Here is a 21337-nt window from a genome sequence, read left to right on the forward strand (position 1 = left end):
ATTTCAGAAATGTACAAGATCAGTCCCTATGGATTTGACCTCGATCTTACCGAGATTATTACTACATCGCGACCCTACACTTGGGGTTGTGAACAAGTTTTTGGCGCCATTGCCGGGGACTAACGGTTGCGTTTTCTCTGAATTTAATTAGTTTTAGAATTAGGTTAAGATTAGGACTAACTGTTTATTTTGTTTTTAGGTTAGGATTTTTCTGGATTTTTTTGGGAACAACCTTGTTTTCTGTTTTGTAGGATCCTAACATAGAACTCCCCAATTCGGTGACTTCTTTCTAACTTCTTCCCTCTACTTACTTTCCATACTTGATGTACAAATTAGAAAATAAAATTAAAAATTTGGTGTGGTTCATGCCGTCGCGGGTAAGGAACCATACTCTGAGATCTTTGAGAAAATGAGTTTTTGGTTGAAAAATCGATTGACAAGTTAGGAAATCCTCAAATATTTTTGAAATATCAACTGAGAGCATGGCTCAAGAGCATCATCCTGTGCAGCACACACCACCTATTAGGATGGTGCGTGATGAGAATGAAGTGCATCGAGATCCACCGGTTCGAACTTTACGAGATTATTTACAACCAGTGCGAACAAGTTCACCTTCCTGCATAATTCTCCCAATTAATGCAGGAAACGTGAACCTCAAACCTAAGATAATTCAATTGCTTCCTAAGTTCCATGGACTTAATTTAGAAAATCCATATATACATATTAAAGAATTCGAAAAGATTATTACAACCATACAATTAAATGATGTTCCTCCTGATACAATTAGCCTTAAATTATTTCCATTCTCTCTAAAAGAAAAGGCCAAATCATGGTTTCATTCATTAAGGCCTAGATCCATTGGCACATGGGCAAAGATGAGCCAGGAGTTCCTTAAAAAGTTCTGCTCGGCTCCTAAAACCAACGCTCTTAGACGGGAAATAATGAACGTCTCCCAGAAAAATAATGAGACCTTCTTTAAATGTTGGGACCGGTTTAAGGACTTACTTCTCACCTGCCCACACCATGGTTATGAAACTTGGCAGACAATTGATCTTTTTTATGACGGACTCAGTCCAAACATGTGCCAATTCATACAGATGATGTGTAATGGCAAGTTCATGGATAAGAAACCAGAAGATGCATGAGATTACTTGACACGCTAGCTGAAAATGCTCAATCATGGGACACATCAAACCAACCTAGTACTCCCAAGGAAATGCAAAGAGAGATAGGAATACATGTACTTAAGAAGGAGGATGATATTAATGTACAGTTGGCAATTCTTGCAAGAAAAATTGAGGACTTGGAGTCTATGAAGGAATCAACTCAGCCCAAAGCAGTCGTCGAAACTGTATGTGGAATTTGTGAGAGCGATGTACAGCCAATCAAAGATTGTCTTACAATCCCAGCTTTTCAAGAGGTGTTTCACGTTCAAGCAGATACTACAAACGTGTATCAACGAACACTTAAAGCACCAAATTCCAACACGCACACTCCCGATGAGTGGAACATTAATTGGGGAAATGAACCAACTACAAATGTAACTAATTATCCACTTAGGCCATTTAGTGGACTTCCACCAAGGAGAACCTTTAAAGATACATTAAATGCATTTAGGCAAGAGCAACTGCAGGCTATGAATGAGCTTAGAACTTCGGTTGCAAGACTTGAGACACAACTGAATGTTAGGGAGACTGGGATTTTTTTGGCTCAACCGCAACCTAACCCAATAAGACAATGTGAAATATGTGATCTCAACTCTTCAGCTCAACATCTAGAACATGTAAAATGGAAACAAAATAGACAAAGAGATTCCAATGAAGGTTAAGAAACCCAAGGAATCCAAAAATTCAAAGCATTGTGGTGAATCTAGCAATGCTCCATATGACAAAGAACCAATGCAGGGATACAAACTCGTGGTCCCATTTCCCTAACGTCTCATCACATCAAAAAGGCTAAGTGAGAATCAAAATTTTCTAGAAGTTTTTCAACAAGTTAAGATCAACACCCCCTTGTTGGATGAAATTAAACAGTTTCCATCTTACACCAAATTCCTAAAAGATTTGTGCGCGGTAAAGCAAAAGCTAAATGTACATAAAGAAGAATTTTTTACTGAATAGGTGACCACCATAATCAATCAAAACACTCTCCCAAAATATAAAGATCCTGGAAGTCCTACGATCTCATGTGTGATCGGAAACTTCAAGGTTGATAATGTACTTTTAGACCTTGGGGCAAGTGTTAATCTGATACTATACTTGGTATATGAACTGTTAGGCCTCGGTGTGTTGAAACCTACCAAAACAACATTATAACTAGCCGATCGCTCAACCAGAATACCGAGAGGTAAGAAGATGTGTTGCTCTAGGTCGATAGATTCCACTACCCAATAGATTTCATCGTCTTGGACACATACTCAGCTTTAAATATGGGCGCTCAAATTCTGATCATATTAGGTTGGCCATTCCTGGCCACTGCCAATGCCATCATAAATTGCAGGAATTGAGTAATGAAAATATCTTTTGGGAATATGACGGTAGAATTCAATGTGTTTCATTTGCACAAGCCATAAGAGGATGAGGACCTGACCCATGAGATGAACTTGATAAATACATTTGAAGATGATGAGTCTCTTTTAACGGAAACTACTGAATCTCTGGATGTCTATCTGGCACACTTTGCAGATTCAAACGATCATATTGGCTAGGAAGTTGATGTCACTCATTCCACTAGTACAAAAATCCATTACAAGTGGAGGAGATAGATCCTGAACCGGAACCAACAACTTTGGATTTTAAAGGGACCACCAAACAATCCTTTTATTTTTCAATTGTTTATGGTCTCCCTTTCACCTCAGCCTACTAATATTGAGAAATTATCTTCTGCAGGTGAATCTTATATTCTTTGGAAACCTCCAAATTCCAATCGCGAACGTTATGCTGAGGTCCATAAATTTCTCTAGAAATTCATGCTCTAAGGCATCCAAGCCTATTGCAAAAAGGGCTTTTAGATGACCTTATTGAGAAACCTACTGAGAAATTTATCAAGATATTGGCCAGAGGAGGAATCTTGCGGCATGACTGACTAGCTTTTCCTTTGTTTTCCGCTATTTTAGGATAGTTTGCTTATCGTCTGTTTGAGTCTTTTGTGTTAACCCATCTTCACACTGAGATCATTGGAAAAGCCTAAAAATTTCTTCTTCAGGTATTATCTTTCCACCACTTCTCTTTTTCTTTTCATTGCCTCTTTTGCATTACATGCTTATTTCTTTTACATTGAGGACAATGTAGATTTTAGGTTGAGGATGAGAGATTAAGTAAACTAATCAGTTGTTTTCTTAGTATTTGAGCAAAAACTGTAGAAAATTGGAAAAAATTTTAAAATTAGAAGTACAAGATGTTTAATATTGATGATTTATGTCTCTTGGATTCAGTTACTTGGAGATTTCAAAGTTAAGTTCGAATTATTAATCCATGATAGAAGTTTTAAACATTGATTGAGTCATGATTTCACTTATCACATTTAGCTTACACATTAAGGTTTTGATTTGATATTGAATTAATAATTTGATGATTATTAAGCATGGAAGGAACCGACTTGGGGAATTTGTCCATCATGTTCAATGAGAAGAATTGAAAAAGAAGAAGAAAAAAAAATACCCAGCTAAAAAAAACAGTTGTCATCAAAAAAGGCCACATATTAAAGATCTTTAAAAAGATTGAACATGACATGAAAGCCATCAATAAAAAAATCAAAAGCTGGAGGAATTAAAAAGGGGGGGGATTGGAATATGAACTGTAAGGCAAGTTTCAGTTAGATTTTGGTTGTCCTGAATGCTCTCTCGATTATCAATGTTATCATGAAAGTGAATAATGAAACTCAATGTTTAGAATTGTCCTATTTTGTGGATTAATGCTTTGAACTTGATTATGAAGCTTACCGCGTACCTAAGAGAGTATAATGCTCAACATTGATATATTCTGAAACTCTATTATATAGATTGTTTTTTAAACCTCTTGAGCTTATGGAAATTATACGATGGTTTCAAAATATTTTTCGCATACTTTGCTCGAGACTAACAAAATGTTGGTTGGGGATTGTGTTGAGGGTCAAATATTACATATTATCCCCCATTTATTACTTGGTTTTATAAACATTATAATGTTTGATGTTCTATTTTAATCATGTTTGTGTTGCAAGGTAAATTTAAGGGCTTAGATTGAAAAGGATGCTAAAAATATGGATTTAACATTCAAGAATTACCAAAGTCAATCATGGATCTTATGAGATCAAGAATGAAGAATTTACATGTCAAAGATCTAAGAAAATCAAGTGAGGAATGAAGAGAATTGAAGATTTGAAGTGAAGAAAAGAAACCCTAAAAATTTGCCTGCTTCGACTAGTCTAAGCCCTCCTTCAACCAGTCTAAGGCTTCTGCTCGACTAGTCGAAGATTCTTCGACTCAAACTCCAGCAACATGAACTTTTAAATTTTTGTCATCCTCGACCAGTCGAAGGTTGTCCTCGACCAGTCTAAGGTTATTTAGACAACACACAAATTGCGAAAATTTGAGGCAATTCCAAGGTCGGTTTGCGGAAATTTAAGGTCGGTTTTCAAGAGGCTGTTACACAACTATAAATAGGAGTTCCTAGGATATTCTTAGGCATTATATAGGATTTAAGGAGTAGAGTAAAAGGGTAGAGCCATCGTCCGGGAGTTTTTTTTCTTCTTCCTTAGTTGTTGTTTTGTTTAAGAGTCTTTAGTTCAATCATGTCTATGGTTGGCTAAACCTCTTAGCTAGGGCTAAGATGTAAAGCTTGTGCCGTGATTGGGATGTTTGTTTTATTTTGATTCATGTTTTGTTGAACTCTCTTGGATTCTAGTTTGATTATAAGGAATATTTTTAGTTTTTAATGGTTTGTTGTGACAAATTACAATAGATATGCGATAGCTTTGAATATCTTCTTTTTCTGATTTGAGATTGTGAAATTAGTTAGTCCCATTGTTCACCATTGTCCCTTGGGCATGGTAGGATGATAGAATCCTTCCAAATCTACACAATTCTCTTATAATTGGTTGTGGGATAGGTAAATCGTATTGTTTGCCTTGTCTCATGGACATGGTTAGGTAATGGAATCGCTTTTAAATGCTCACAGCTCTCATCCATTGATAATTAGATCCATGAGAAGTTCAAAGATGTGACAAATCTCTTCTTACCAATTAGATAAAATAGGACTCTAATTTCAGTTGTGTCCTTAAATCAAGTAAGGTAGCATCCTAAGAACCTACAAGTGGATCCTTGGAAACCCTAGTTCCCACCTTTAAATTCATTAGTTTTAATTACTCTCTCAAAATATTCAAAATTAGGTTTACATCTTCTTCTAGTTCTACTTCTAGTTAATTTAAGAAATTTACAAGATCAGTCCCTATGGATTCGACCTCGGTCTTATCAAGATTATTGCTACATCACGACCCTACACTTGGGATTGTGAACAGCTATATCAGAAAAAACCCTAACTGAAATGAAAGTAAAACAGAACTTATCTTCGATTGGCGAGTCGAAGTCGTAGCTGTAACATGAATGCAACGATCTTCTTCTTGGGATATAGATGAAATCATGTATGAGTTCAACCCAAAAGAATATAGGGATCTATAAAGTATTCAATTTAAAACAAAAATCGTAGGTGCTGCAAATTCAATTCTCTAGATCTCAAGTTAGAGTGTGGATCTCTATTAAAGACAGTTAACGCGTCTTAAGAAAGAGAATGAAAATAAGCTAAAATAGAGGATTAGAATTACACTAAAAAAGCTTAAGAGGAGACTAGCTTTCTCACTTGAAAAGATGAATTTTCTCACTAACTTTCGTTGTATAAATGAATAAGAGAAGCCCTCTATTTATAGCCAAAGGATTTGGAAATTCGGCTAGCCCGAGTGTTGGTTCGGCTAACCGGATTCCAACGATTTCGTTCTAACGACACTTGAATTTCACGGGATAAAATCTTTCAAAAATTTGGCTAGCCCAAACCCCAGTTTGGCTAGCTGACTAAAGGGTTCGGCTGGTCCAATTTGCCTGAAATCCGAAAACCGTCATTGTCGGAAACTTGACCGAACAAGTTCGAGCTGGCCGAACCCAAGATCGAGCTAACCGAACATGCCACGAAAAATCTTATGAAATTTGTAAATTTGCCCGAATCATGTAGGGTTAGCCGAAGACAGTTAGGCTGGCTAAACCAAATGTCGGGCTGCCCTAACTTAAGTGTATTTTTACATAAAAGATTATCATTATAATACTATGTGAAATACACCTAACCTAAGGTTATACCACCTGATGGTTGACTCACACAGAATATTTCGATCTTTGAACCATGTACTTTCATGACTTGAGATATTAAGTCTTCCCTGAGACGCTTGATTGAGTCAATAATATATTTTCATGAGTTGTCAAAGAGAATCTTCATGAGAGCTTGTGATCTTTTCAGGACTACGAAATTTGACAACTAAATTGTGCTCAAGTATAAGCACTTACACGAGCTATCTTCAGAAACTATTTGTTTTCCCTTGGACGGAAGATTTGCCTTGACAGTAGAAGGATGAATGTCTTTGAGGAAAGGTGAAGCTTATTGGACCAGTACTTGAGGAGAGACAGATCCAGTTTGAGAGTGGGTTCTCGAAGAAGAGCGAATTGGCTCTAATATAAGAGATACTGTAACTGTAACTTGATCCCCTATTTCCTGAGTCGGAGAATATAGAGTAGTGGTTAGAACTTCAAGCTGATGGACTTTCCAAGAAAACACCCAACAATCCCTACACCATTTTCAAAATGATCAATTAAACATTTTTAAATAAAATCTATAAACCTTATACATAAATCAGGATATCTTATGGACTTGAACCTTCATGTTGAAAATTATTTTTTTTTTCAGAGGTACTTACTAACAAACTTTTGTTAAATCAAATATATTTCACATATAAGCTTCATTTATGTTCTTTCTTGAGTAGATTTATCAGCTATGAAAACATTAGCATGGCTGATAATGACTGAAGAGGTCAAAAACAAGGACTTCCCAAGAGGTCACTAGGATGATAACTAAAAAACTAGGACTTTCTAAGAGGTCACCCATCCTAGCGCAAATACAATGACATTCCCAGAGGTCATCCATCCTACTACTACTCTCACCCTAGCATGCTTCACTGTAGAGTTCTTATGATATGTTGTCACAGGAAGAACTATGGTATTTTCCAAGGTTTTCAACTTTTAAGTATTCTTTATATGTGGTTGACCAGAGTCGGTTTATTGTTGTCAGGTTTCCCAAAGACTTCAGTGCAATATCAGTCTCTACTTTTGGCCCATGGTGTTGTTTAATGCTATGGAAGGAGAACCATCCCAACAGAAACATAGTGACAAAACTTTTGTTGTTGGTAATTTCTCAGCCAGGGAATACCTGGGTAGAGATCTCCGGATGTTGACATTTTTCTCTTCTCACGACATTATTCAAAACATAAAATAAAAATCTCACTGAAAATAAAATATTTATTCTAAGTTACTAGAAAAAAAAAAAAAAATTTTAAAAAGAAAAAGAAAAAAAAGAATTAGAATTGAATTATTATAATCACTAAATACTTTTCCATTAAAATTGAGATAATTTCATGTCAAAATCGTGGAAGGTTTAAAATGGCAGATTTTGAAAATCATTGGGATATTATTGTGCTAATATCAGGGCATTTTAAAAAAATTTGATGTGCCACTGTCGGCCTCTGTATTTTGATAAGGTCAGCCTCATCAAATGGAGATGTTACGTGATGAGAGAATCATATAAACTCTACAAGTTACAAACATGTACAGTAATGAGAACATACTGAAATTCTTTGTGATTGAACAACTGCATCCCAAAATTGTGGTGACTTTTTGCTCTTACTGGTCATAAACACGATGCTTGCAACCCAAAATTGTGGTGACTTTTTGCTCGTACTGGTCATAAACATGATGCTCGCAGATCAACGGTCATGAGTAACGTGTACAGAAAATGGAGATTTGGAATCTCTACGAAGTAGAAGAAATTATAAAAATTGATTCCCTTTAATTTCATCACTCCATTTACATGATTACATTATCAGCCTTTTCCGTTGATCATATGATGTGCCCACTTGAAACAAGGGATCCATGTTCTTCACTTTTGGAGAGCACAGACGAGAGAGTCACCTCCTGTAGCTTGCCTCCATCTAAGAGAAGGACTCGGTCTGCCATTCGAACTGTTTCCAAACTGTGGGCAATCACGAGTACCTGCACATTTTCTTTCTTTTAGCATGAATACTTCCAATAAGATCTTTCAAGGCCATGTAATTAGGCTGTGTCTGGATGAACAAGTGAATTGAATTGCCAACATCTATTTTTTTAATATGAATGTACAAAATCGAATGTTGTTTCCCAATATCCAAAACGATTAATCCACAAATTGTAGTATTGTCTCTTTCAAGTCAAACTTGAAAATAAAACATTCAGTTTTTAAGCCAAAACCATTAACCAGAACATGAGAAAAGGAAAATATAATTTGTTATTTGTACTTTATCAGACCAATAATTGCAATTTATTAATTCAATATTTCATCCGATAGGTTGGCCCCACCAAGAGGATGACCTTGTGTAAAGATCAGGCCCATCCACTCATCAGGCGGACCACACTTGTATTTTGTTATTTATCAGCAGCTATACACTATTTATCATGTGGCCCACCTGATGAGTGGATGGGGCTGATTTTTGCACAATGGTGGGGTCAAGGGCCAACCTATTGGACAGGGTGGATGTCACATGCAGATGATAGGCTGAAAGTTATCCACTGGGTGGATGGCAATGTATCGCCTGCCAGTTTGGAACGTGAGCATTCATCACGTTCATGCATGCAAGCACACACATATACATGTTCTGACGGTGGAGAAGTACAGGCAACTGTTAAAGGTTACTAAATGATCAACATGCTGGTTAGTACAGATTTATATTCCAAGCACTGTAATGAAAAGGATGCAAGGTATTCAACATAACAGTAACGGTCATAACCATTACACATTACAGGGTCGAAACGGCCGTAACAGCCATTACAGAAAAAACAGGCCGTAACGGTCCTGTAACAGTTTTTTCAAAAAATAAAAAAACTTCGTTATTTATCAGCAGCTTGTGTAAAGATCAGGCCCATCCACTCATCAGGCGGACCACACTTGTATTTTGTTATTTATCAGCAGCTATATACTATTTTATCCTTTGGCCCACCTGATGAGTTGATGGGGCTGATTTTTGCACAATGGTGGGGTCAAGGGCCAACCTATTGGACAGGGTGGATGTCACATGCAGATGATAGGCTGAAAGTTATCCACTGGGTGGATGGCAATGTATCGCCTGCCAGTTTGGACGTGAGCATTCATCACGTTCATGCATGCAAGCACACACATATACATGTTCTGACGGTGGACAAGTACAGGCAACTGTTAAAGGTTACTAAATGATCAACATGCTTGTTAGTACAGATTTATATTCCAAGCACTGTAATGAAAAGGATGAAAGGTATTCAACATAACAGTAACGGTCATAACCATTACACATTACAGGGTCGAGACGGCCGTAACAGCCATTACAGAAAAAACAGGCCGTAATGGTCCTGTAATAGTTTTTTCAAAAAATAAAAAAGGGCCGTAACGGCCCATATCATAGCAGTAATGGTGGTGGCCGTTACAGTCTCTTATCATATTGGATGCAAGGCTAAGATAAATTAATCAAACAGATGGAATCCTCAGTCTCTTATATGCATGCTAACATATTTCCATGAGATGGTGTACTGCTTCCAAAGAACTGCAAGTCAATATATAGAAACACTTTCTAGTAATGAAAATTTCTTTTTCTTTTTTAATTTTACTGACATCTTATTCCATTTGCTTCTTTTACTTCTATTCACCACTATACAACTTGAATGCTGAATTTGGGTTTTTGCCAAAGAGGTAATGAAGGAAGATGGACTGAAGTTCGCTGGAAGAAAGGATTGTCAAGTGAGGGGGTAACAATGTTGTTTATCTGAATATCTCATTTAGCATGAACGAAAAGGAAATATTCATGACGTTTCAGGAATAGAGCAAGGTGTTGGATGCCCTCATCCCAAAGCTTTCTGGTTTGAAGAAATCAAGGGTTTTTGCTTTCATTCATTTCAAAAACAATGGGGAAGCTCTGTAAGGCCTCTGATTCCCTCAGTGAAGCAAACATGTGAGGTAGAAACATTGGGCTTCATTTGGTCCATGACACCCAAAATCAGTGGACACCATCGAACAGATTAGGGCCTGAAAGGAGGTCCTATGACAGGAATGGTCGAGGCCATATCTTCATCAAACCAAATCGTGGTGCGTAGGGGTGGCAAGGGGCGAGGCTAGAGCCAAGGTTGGCCCAGCCGCCCCATAAGCCCTAGCTCTAGCCTGGACCTGGCCTGGCACCAATCAGGCTAAAGCCCTGTCCTTAATCGAGCTAAAACATCCTAGGTCCTGCCCTAGCCGTACAAAGCTGGGCCGAGACAGGGCCGGCCCTGTAAGGAAAAGAGTAAGATGGTCAAAGATTGTCCAAATCTAAAGAATTTTTTTTTTTTCTTGCAATATCCCTAAAAAGGTGGTGGAAGAAGGAGAAATGGAGAAGAACATAGAGAGGAAAATCAGGGTAAACTCCATCAATTGGAGAAAAGGAACAAAGATGGAACAAGGTGCCTAGGAAAGGTAGATCATCCCTGAACTCCGTGTCCTATGAACGGAATAGGGCTTTACCTTGTTCGCCAGCCATTTCCCAGAGGAATGGTCTGCAAAGGACATTCGTTATCACTTCGGTAAGTTGTAGAAGGTCGCTGACATTGTGATTCCTCGTCGGGAAGAAGCAGAGAGAGTGATTGCTGATTTACATGCAGATGGGTATCCGGGAAGAGAATGATCATTGATTTGGTGAAATACAGACCAGAATAGATGGAAGAAGAACATCCAAAGTGAGGAGGAAGATCCCAGAGACAGAGCCCATAACAATGCAGACAGTGAAGGCAACCATGGTTTATGGAAAACCCTATTAGGAAGTGATCAAGTCAGGGGAAGGTTCTGGGAAGGATGCTTAGCCTCGCAGGAGCAATCTTAACTGAGCAAAGGTTGCATGTAAGAAGAAGATATCCAGGTGACTGTATCCAATTGTAGGATGTGAGATGCAGAGCTGTTCAATATCCCTGTTGGAGGCATCTGTATGGCTCAAGGAAAAACGGGGACTGATGGAAGGAGAGTTTAAGCTTCACAAGCTTCAGAATCAGAAGATCTGGATCCAAAGTGCTAGCCATATCAACATGAATAAAATAATGGCAGCAAGAGAATCATTTGCTGATGGGCTGATCAAATGCCTACATCAATGGTGAGATTGGTCTCCGCTGGGTTCAAGGAAGACTGGATTAGCTTCTATAGAATCCTGGTTGAGCTCTAGAAGGAGGTGCTCAAGGTGGTGGTAAGTGATTGCCATCGATGAAAAATCTTTGTTGAAGGATGACATCCTGCAGGCCCAAATGAAAATCCGAAGAAGAGGATGGATGATGATTCCAGACAAGGTTGAAATCCAGATTACTGAGAGTCTGGTATCATTCCAGATTCTGGTGGAGGTCTCATCGCCCAGGAAAGCATGCTGCTTAGGACTGGAGAAGACAATGGCAATGGTGATGGTGGGGTCTCATGATCCAAAGCCCAGCACTGGCAGGTGAAGGAGCTCCTTACCTGGTGTCCTGCAGACCACCAATTCTTTGCTAGGATAAGTGCCAGAATCAGTGAATCCAGTTGGGAGACAAGTTGTTTTGCTGGGCTCAAAGCATCTGTCTAGTTACAGCGGTAGACAACTGGATCCAACTTCCAATCAGTGTAAGGCTGGTTTTGTTGACACGAGTGTGGGAAGTGGTATCACGTGCCAGGTGCATGAGAAGGTTGGTTAGCTTGAGAGAAGCCTAAAGTCTCTGACCATCCCGCCAGAAATAGGTGATTGTTCGAAGGAGAGTGCAGTTTGTTTGCAGACCTAGGAGCCCCACCAGCCCCATGGCAGGATGTGCTACCAGAGGCGAGGGAGTCGTTAGTTTTTTCTACTCACTTGATGCCTTTCACAGCTCGCCCCCTCTCATATCTTTCGCAGGCCGAAGGTCCCCTTTCTACTGCACTCAACATCATAGAAGTCAACAGGAGAAATTGATGGACTGCAAGGGGAAGTGGATCCGCTTCAGCAGTGATCCATTATGGAGGTGAATTTGTGGGGCTCTAATGGTGGACCTATTGCAACAGCTGGCAGGTGTCAAAGTAGGCTGAACAATGGGATTAGAATTGGAGACTGGGAGATCAAAACCGGAGGTGGGTTATGACCAGTGTTTTAAATATCGACAATATCAGCCGATATATCCCATGATATATCTTGTCTCCCACCTGTGGGATACGAAACACACAGGTAGTGCCGATATATCATATATCCCACTTATTCGATCGAGTGAGCATTTTCAATTTTCGATCATTGTTTTTGTTGCAAGTTACGTTAAACCAAAGTCAAATAGTTACAAATCTATGATTCTTCAGGTTTTCCATGAAATATTATGGATTTGGATCTTTGATTTCGAGATTTTGGAGAGACAAGTCAAGTTGTGGAAATTGAGAAAAATCAAAATTTCTCATTTTCTCACAAATCAGTTGCAATCTTTGTATCCAAACACAAAATTAAACATGTATGTAACTTGATCTAGTGATTCTTCGTTGGCTTTTGAATGTATTGTTTGTGTTTCCATACATGTCTTCTTATGTTTATAAATTATATGAATAGACTCGGTGTTCGAAATATCGGTATCACTACAAGTTTCGTTGGCCAAGGATAATGAAAAAATATCGATATCGCTGATAACCGAAAATGCGAGGAAACGTGGTAAAAATGGTGGAATTTTCGGCGAGACTTCAGGACATGTTAAAATGTACATATTTGCATATTTAGAAATAAAAAATTGTAAAAAGAAAGCATATATAACAAGTTTCCATTTAATGGAGCCTTAAAAGCATGCACTCTTATAAGAAATCAGTCCAACCATCCCATCCACCCTATTTAACCATCTAAACATCCATCAATATTGCAAAATATCAACAACACATGATACTTCACCAAGAAATCATCAACAATTAGAAAGTAAACAAAAGATTGTAGTCTCAATATCGCGGATGTTACGATATCGATAGTATCGAAATATTATTAATATTATCAATGACAAATTGAACACTACATATAACCATGTGCCCATGAAATAAAATTCTAATAAACAAAATTTTGATGATATCAATACGTTAGCGATATTATTAAAATATCGTTGATACACTTATGATACAAGCATTAATTAGAATTTATATAGTTGAAAATATTGGTGATAAATTGGCAATATCGATGCATTGGCAATACAAGCAACACCTAGAACTTACATAGTTGAAAATATTGGCAATTACATTAGCGATATTGATACGTTGGCGATACTTAACAATACATTGCTAATACTTGAAATTTATGATACTACCAGCGTTATCGGTTTTGCTACCAGTGTTATCGGTATCGCTGCGTTGGAGATAAAGATAATATTAGAGATATTTTGATAATATCAGAGATAATTCGAACACTGAATAAACTTTGAATATACTTGCATCAGTCCAGTTAGAAAGCACATATATTAGGACCCCATACAAAGGAAACCCCTATCATGTGCACTTTTTTTGTAATGTTTTGATTTTCAAGTGTGTATTGATGTCTTTTTGAACAATCCCTGAAGTTTCATTGAAAAATTCGACCAATTTCCCAATGTTCCCATTTTTCCCAGCAACAGCGATTCATTACGCGATACAACCAAGGTGTTCCGTATCCGTTACAATACGCCCGTAAAGGCCGATACGTATAGGTAACGGCCATGACCGTTACACGATACGGGGGTGAAAAGGGGGCAATTAGTTTTTTGAGACCGTAAAGGCCGTTACAAGGGTAACGGTCGAAAAACGTTCACCTTTTTTTCTATTTAAATTCAATTTTCTCCTCTTTTTCACTTTTCTCATTTCAAAAACTCTCCTATATCATTTTACAGCAGATTTCGACCACTCTTACTATAGCTTTTAAGATTAAAATTGTGGATTGAAGTGATTTGACCGAATAAAATCTCCGAAGGCCTTTTTTTCAAAAAATTGAAAAAGCAGCATTTATACCTTTTTCCGATTTCTAGTTCTAATGCTTGATTGTGATGTGTAAACATTAAAGAGATAATCATATTAAACAATTCACTAGACAACCTGATACAACACTCTCACCAAAGAGTGGTCCGTTACACTACCATAAACATGTTCAAAATATAAAAATAAAAAATAAAAATGAATACATATTTGAAATATTTACATTATTCTTGATTTTCTAGATGTTTTTTCAGAATTTTTCGGGCAAAAGAAAATTTTCAACCGTTACGGGGGTCGTAACGGTCGTTACGCCCCCGTATCGGCCAATATCCGTATCGGTAATGGTGGTGACTGTTATTGCCACCGTTACCGATATGGAATACCTTGGATACAACCGATATATCCCATGCGATAACCAATATTTATCTGTATCCCAAGGGTGCGATACATTATGCGATTACGATATTTAAAACATTGGTTATGACCAGTGTTTGAATTGTCGACGAGAAATCGATAATGTCGGCGATATTATCAATGTCGCTAAACCGGCGATACCGAAACCCCAAGTTTTTGTTTTTCTTCCAAATGTCGACGAAATATCGGCGATATTTTCGATTTTATCGAAAAAATAGCTATCATTTTCCTTATTATTGAAAAAGAAAAATTTTGAAATAAATATAAAAAAATATATACAAAAAAGCTCTCTTACCTTCTTTTTCTCCAGATCTACCCGCGGAAGTGGATTTCGGCTAGATTTAGTGGGCCAATCGCTGTTGATAGCTCTGAATTTTTAGAGATATGAAAACCCTTTTAAAAAACCCTTTTGTTTTCTTCAAAGAAAGAGATTTGAAAGAAAACTTGATTTCACCAAGATTTACAGAGATTTCGGTTCGGATTTGAAAAAGAAAAGATAAATTTCTGGAAAGATTTTTTACAGAAGATGAGATTGATTGCAGATTTTCCAGAGAAGAGAGAATTTCGTAAAAATGAAATCTCTCCCACGTCCGGGAGGGGATTAGCTACTGACAGTTGAGTATACTCACAGGTTGAGTAGCGAGACTAGCTACTGAAGTGACGTCGGCAAGTTCCATGGGCCCCACCATGATGTATGTTTTGTATCCACACCTTTCATCCATTTGGAGAGATCATTTTAGGGCAATATCCAAAGAATGAGTTAAATCCAAAGCTCCAGTGGACCCCAACACAGAAAACCGTGGGACAGTGACGCCCACCATTAAAAACTTCTAAAGGCCACAAGTTTTAGATCAAGCTGATATTTGTGTTTTCCCTTATTTAATGTCTTTTTTAACTTTTGAACAGGTTGGGTTTCAAGTAAACATTATGATGGGCCTTAGGATAGTTTCAACGGTGGGAATCACTCTCCCCACTGTTTTCTTTGGTGGGGTCCACTACAGATTTTTATTTGCTTCATTCTTCGGTTCATACCCTAAAATGATATCTAAAAATGGATGGATGGTGTGGATATAACACATACATCATAGTGGGTCCACAGAACTTGGTGACATCACTTCAGTAGCCGAACCTGTCAGTATCTATCCAATCAGCATCCTCTCACACTAGCTATATAGCAGCTGTATTGACGTAAGCAAGTTCTGTGGGTCTGATCACGAGGTATTTGTTATATCAAAACCGTCCATCAATTTAGAGAGCTCCTCTTAAGGCATGAGACAAAAAATAAGACAAATCTAACTATCAAGTGGACCACACTGCAAAAAGCAATGGGAGATTGAACGTCTACCATTGAAACCCTTTTTGGGGTCACAGAAGTTTTGGATCAATATGAAATTTGTTTTTCCTCTTCATTCAGGTTTTTGTGACCTTATGAATAGATTGGATGGAAAATAAACATTATGGTGGGCCCTACAAATTTTTTAACGGTGAAAATCATTATCTCCGCTGCTATTTGTGGTGTGGTCCAGATGATCTTTGGACATGATTCATTTTTTGGATAATGCTCTAAAATGATCTCTAAAAATAGATGAACGGTGTAGATATAATAAATACATCACTGTGAGGCCATGTAACATCTCCTTTGAACCGTTCATACAACAAGGAGCTCGAGGAGTGTCAGTGCTCGTCTTCGCACGACACGTACCTACAGCAGCTATATAGCTGGTGTGTGGTACACCAGCCATTCCGCTTCCAATTTAATGGTGGGATTTAATCGCTGTTGTTTCCTTTGATGTGGTCCACTTGAGATTTGGAACTACCTCATTTTTTGGACCATGTACTAAAATGATATGTTGAAATGGATTAATGGGGTTGATTTCTCGCATATATCATGGTGGGCCCACGGAACACTCCAATAGCCACCTCGTTATTCACAGCATGATAAAACACATGCTATACGGTGGGTACCCCAAAGTCCTTACACCACCATAAGGGCTTGATTTGGCTAGTGACGTTGCCACTGTCAAGATGGCTAGTGGTTGGTGCTATGTGGGCCTAATCATGATGTATTTATTTGATCCACGCTGTCCATCTATTTTTTCAGATCATTTTAGATCTTGATCCAAAACATTAGGCATATATAACTCTCAGGTGAACCACACCACAAGAAATAAGAGCAATTGAATGTCCACCATTAAAAACCTCCCAGGGTTCAATGTAATGTTTATTTGACATCCAACCTGTTGATGAGGTTATACAAACTAGTTTGATACAAAATTTGTGGCCCTTGAGAAGTTTTTAATGGTGTGCATTCAATCAACACTGTCCTGTGATGTGGTCCAGTTGAGATTTGGATCTATCTATTTTTTGGGCTTATACTATAAAATGATCTGGAAAATTGGATGGATGCGTCAATATGTCAAACAAGTGCCATATCCAAGCCATCAATCACCAAGTATACCAATATATAGATTCCATGTCCCAAGAAAGGTGTACTTTTTTAGTTCATTAACTTTTACATGTCCTAATTATTATATGTTAGCTGCATTTGTATTATATGAACTCATTTTGATTACAATTGGAGCGATTTCTTATTGCAGCATATGCTTTTTGGGTCCCATTAAATGAAAACTTATTATTTAATGCATTTTTTTTGTAATTTTTTTTTTATTCCTAAATATGCAAATATGTGTATTTAGGCATGCCCTGAAGTTTTACCGAAAAATTCCATCATTTTCCCCATTATTTGCCATTTTTTTTCGCATTTCCGATTATCGGCGATAACGATATTATATCTTTATCACCAGTCAATGAAACTTGTAGCGATACCGACAACTCGAACACTGGTTATGACTAGAAGAGGGGCAGAGAAGGTCAAAACTTCAGAGGTGGTGATGCAAGCATTAAGGATCAAGAATGGACTAGATACTGTATTCAATGAGCAGGGAGGCCAGTGGGAGTAACTATGGACAACAGCAACAAAGACATCTTTACTATTTTCAAATTGCTCGTAGAGCGGAAGAAAGTGTTGAAAAGAAAATTGGGGAGAAGCATAGGAAACAAGAAGGAAACTGATAAGGGAGAACTCCTAAGACTAGCATTATCACTCAATTATGATAAGTCAAGAGGGAATCACCAAATCCGAGGTACAAGCTAGCCAGCAATTAGGAAAGGTAAGTGATGGGGACATCAGAGGACCTACTCGGGTGTACCAGAGATGGAGACAACCACCCACATCCGTGCAGCTTTCTTTGTGGATGGGAGACGAGTTCCAGATGGGGCCCGCCGAGCCATTTTGAAGACCCCACATGCATTGGACGTGCATCAAAAAGACCCCACTTTGGGATGATACATGTGGGCTGCATAAGAGACTATTTTAGTCATAGGATTTCTATTTCGAGTTGATCCAACCATTGGATCTTGTCAATCAGGCCATCGGGCCACCAAATGTTTTAGATCTGGGCCCCTTGGACTCTGATCTTGCTTTCTTTTTATTTTTTGTTATTTTTAAGTTTTATTTGATAGTTGGGATTGATAATAAATGTTTTGGTTTTCTTATTTTAGATAATGGGCCACTTTACTTAAGTGAGTGGCATAATTGTAATTTTGCTGGATTTTAATTTCGAATTTTTAATTATAAAAGCACAGGGTGGGTGAAGTTCCAACCCTAGTGGAGATTTGAGAAGAAAAAAAAAGAAGAGAGAAGCTCTCGTGTGAAGGAATTTTCCTCATTATTTTCTAGGGTTTTTTTTTTTTTTTTTTTTTAAAAAAAAAAGAAACCCTCCCTTCCAATTAAATTGTGGGAGGGCAGAAACTTGTTTGATGGTGGATTACCCAAGGTATATCCTTCCTCTTCCTCTTCTTCGAAAGGTAGTCGTCTTCTTACATCCTTCCCCTCTCTTCTTCAAAAGGTATTCTTCTTCTTCTTCATCTTCTCATATCTTTTTCTTTTCCCTTCCATTACAACCTTCTAAACCCTAGATCTTCAATTTCCTATTTTTTTCAATTTCTAAAATCCCTGATTTCAAAATCCCCAATTCCCATGAACCCTAATTTTCCTAATTTCAAAATTTCCCCTTTCCTAACTCTAATCATAAAAGCTACAAATTTGTCCATTGGGTGTGGAACGTGCCATGCTAAATTGGAAGTTCTATCCTTCCATCGACCCTAATTTTAATTGATTTATGTGATTTCTTAGCATGCGGACATGCGATTTAGGTTAAATCAGATTTTATTTCCTATTGTTTACTCTTAATTAATTAGTAGGTTCGCATCTTTTGTTAATTGAATTACTTTATGGACTCTTTCATAATCTTCATGTTGCGTGCTAGCACTAAATCATGTGTCCTGCATCAAATTTGGTATCAAAGCAAAATCAGATGATGCAAGGGTATTAAATTTGGTATTAAATTGATGGGGACATCAGAGGACGTACTCAGATGTACCTAAGATAGAGACGACCACCTACATTAGTGCAGCTTTCTTTGTGGATGGGAGACGAGTTCCAGATGAGGCCCGCCAGGCCATTTTGAAGACCCCACATGCATTGGACGTGCATCAGGAAAACCCCACCATGGGATGATGCATGTGGCCTGCTTCGAAAATCATTTTAGTCATACGATTTATATTTCGTGTCGATCCAACCGTTGGATCCTGTCGATCAGGCCATTGGGCTACCAGATCTTTTATATCTGGTCCCCTTGGACTATGATCTTGCTTTCTTTATATTTTTTTGTTATTTTTAAGAGTTATTTGATGATTGAAATTGATAATATATGTTTTAGTTTTCTTATTTTGGATAATGGGCCACTTAAGTGAGTAGTATAGTTGGAATTATGCTGGATTTAATTTCGAATTTTTAATTGTAAAAGCACAAGGGGGGGTGGAGTTCCAACCCTAGTGGATATTTGAGAAGGAAAAGAGAGAGAGAGAGAGAGAGAGAGAGAGAGAGAGAGAGGCTCTCTTGTGTGAAGGTATTTTCTTCTTTATTTTCTAGGGTTTTTTTGAAAAACCCCTCCCTTCCAATTAAAATGTGGAAAGGTAGAAGCTTGTTTGGTGGTAGATTCCAAGGTATTCTTCGTCTTACATCCTTCCTCTCTCTTCTTCGAAAGGTATTCTTCTTCTCTTGTCTTCCTCTTTTACCTTCCATTACAATCTTCTAAACCCTAGATCTTTAATTTCCTATTTTTCCTAATTTCTAAAAACCCTAATTCCAAAATCTCCAATTCCAACGAACTCTAATTCTCCATATTTCAAATTTTCTCTTTCCTAACCCTAATCATAAAACCTACTAGTCATTTCCTTGAGTGTGGAACGTGCCTATGCTAAATTGGAAGTTCTATCCTTCTATCAACCCTAATTTTAATTGATTTATGTGATTTCTTAGCATGCGAACATGTGATTTAGGTTAAATCAAATTTTATTTCCCATTGTTTACTCTTAATTAATTAGTAGGTTCGCATATTTTGTTAATTGAATTACTTAATGGACTCTATCATAATCTCCAAGTTGTACGCTAGCATTAAATCATGTGTCTTGCATCAAATTTGGTATCAGAGACCATAGGTTTAGCATAGGATTTTTGTGTTACATCTAGGTTAGAGTCACATCTAGGGTTAGTAAAGCATTCATTGCATATACGATCATATTGCTAAATTTTTGGAGTATCCTATTGCTGAATTTTCAGCTAGCGTTTCCCCTTATACTATTGTTAAATTTTCAGCATAGTAATCTCAAGTTGTCACATTGCTGAATTTTCAGTATGTAATTTTCATATTACACTTTTACTGAATTTTCAGTTTGGCACTGTCGGATTACTATCCTACTGAATTTTTTCAACATACGATTTGAGGATAGCGACTTGCTGAATTTTCTGATTAGTGTGTCTAGCATGATCTCTAGGTTGGTACTCTCATTGTAACCACATTGTCCTAGGACTTAAGGTCTCCTTTAGAGTGTCCTTGTGTCCCACTATGAATCTAGAGCAGATTGACGAGGCCCTTAGCGCTATCAACAACCGTCTGACGGCTATTGAAGCACACAATAGGATCACCACAACTCAACTGATCGTGATCAATGCGCATGTCAATCGGCTTGAAGCCTCCCTTCAGGCAAACCCCGACACTCGGGAAGATGTCCAATCACAAGTCGGGGATCAAGTTGAGATTGTGTCACTTACAATTATTAGCCGCGCCTTAAGCCAAATTGTAGAAAGTGATGATTAGCGCAGGGATTCAATTTTCCACACTTATGCCAAGTGTGGTGGCAAAAACCGCAAGGTGATCATTGATAGTGGCAATTGCATCAATGTAGTATCTGCTCGCACTGTGGACCGCTTAGGTATGTTAGTCATTCCTTATCCTCAACCCTATCGAGTCTCATGGGTTGACGCATCTTCAATTCTAGTTTCTTAGCGTTGTCTCATTCTCATCCAGTTTTGTTCCTATACAGACACGGTGTGGTGTGATGTTTTGCCTATGGATATAGGCCACATCATTTTGGTTAGGCCTTGGTTATATGACATGGATGCAACACTATTCAGTCGCTCGAATACGTGTTCGTTTCTATATGAAGGCAAAAGGATTGTCTTGAAAGTCTCTCCCGCCCAAAAGCATCCCTAAAAAGGAGGATGTCAAGACATGTGGCCCTAAAGATGTAACGAAACTCCAGCTTGAGTCTCTTCCTATAGTTAATGCCAAAGAGTCTGAAAGAGAGACAAA

The 21337-nt window shown here is 37.9% G+C and overlaps 1 protein-coding gene and 1 non-coding gene across 10 annotated transcripts in view; both read right to left on the bottom strand.

Moving 5' to 3' along the window:
• Window positions 1-923: 923 nt before the first annotated feature.
• On the bottom strand, window positions 924-1030 carry LOC131223397 (small nucleolar RNA R71). The gene has a single exon (XR_009160432.1). It is a non-coding gene; the product is annotated as a small nucleolar RNA R71 (small nucleolar RNA).
• A 6824-nt stretch (window positions 1031-7854) lies between these two features.
• LOC131250847 (ABC transporter B family member 29, chloroplastic) overlaps window positions 7855-21337 on the bottom strand; it is a 72176-nt gene continuing 58693 nt past the window's right edge. For all 9 annotated transcript variants that reach the window (XM_058251262.1, XM_058251255.1, XM_058251271.1 and 6 more), the window contains one exon: window positions 7855-8281. In XM_058251262.1, the coding sequence (XP_058107245.1) occupies window positions 8129-8281 (153 nt within the window). In that variant the 3' untranslated portion in view covers window positions 7855-8128. The remainder of the gene's footprint in view (window positions 8282-21337) is intronic.

This window comes from Magnolia sinica, chromosome 1, assembly GCF_029962835.1.
Source record: "Magnolia sinica isolate HGM2019 chromosome 1, MsV1, whole genome shotgun sequence".
In the NCBI taxonomy this organism is placed as follows: domain Eukaryota; kingdom Viridiplantae; phylum Streptophyta; class Magnoliopsida; order Magnoliales; family Magnoliaceae; genus Magnolia; species Magnolia sinica.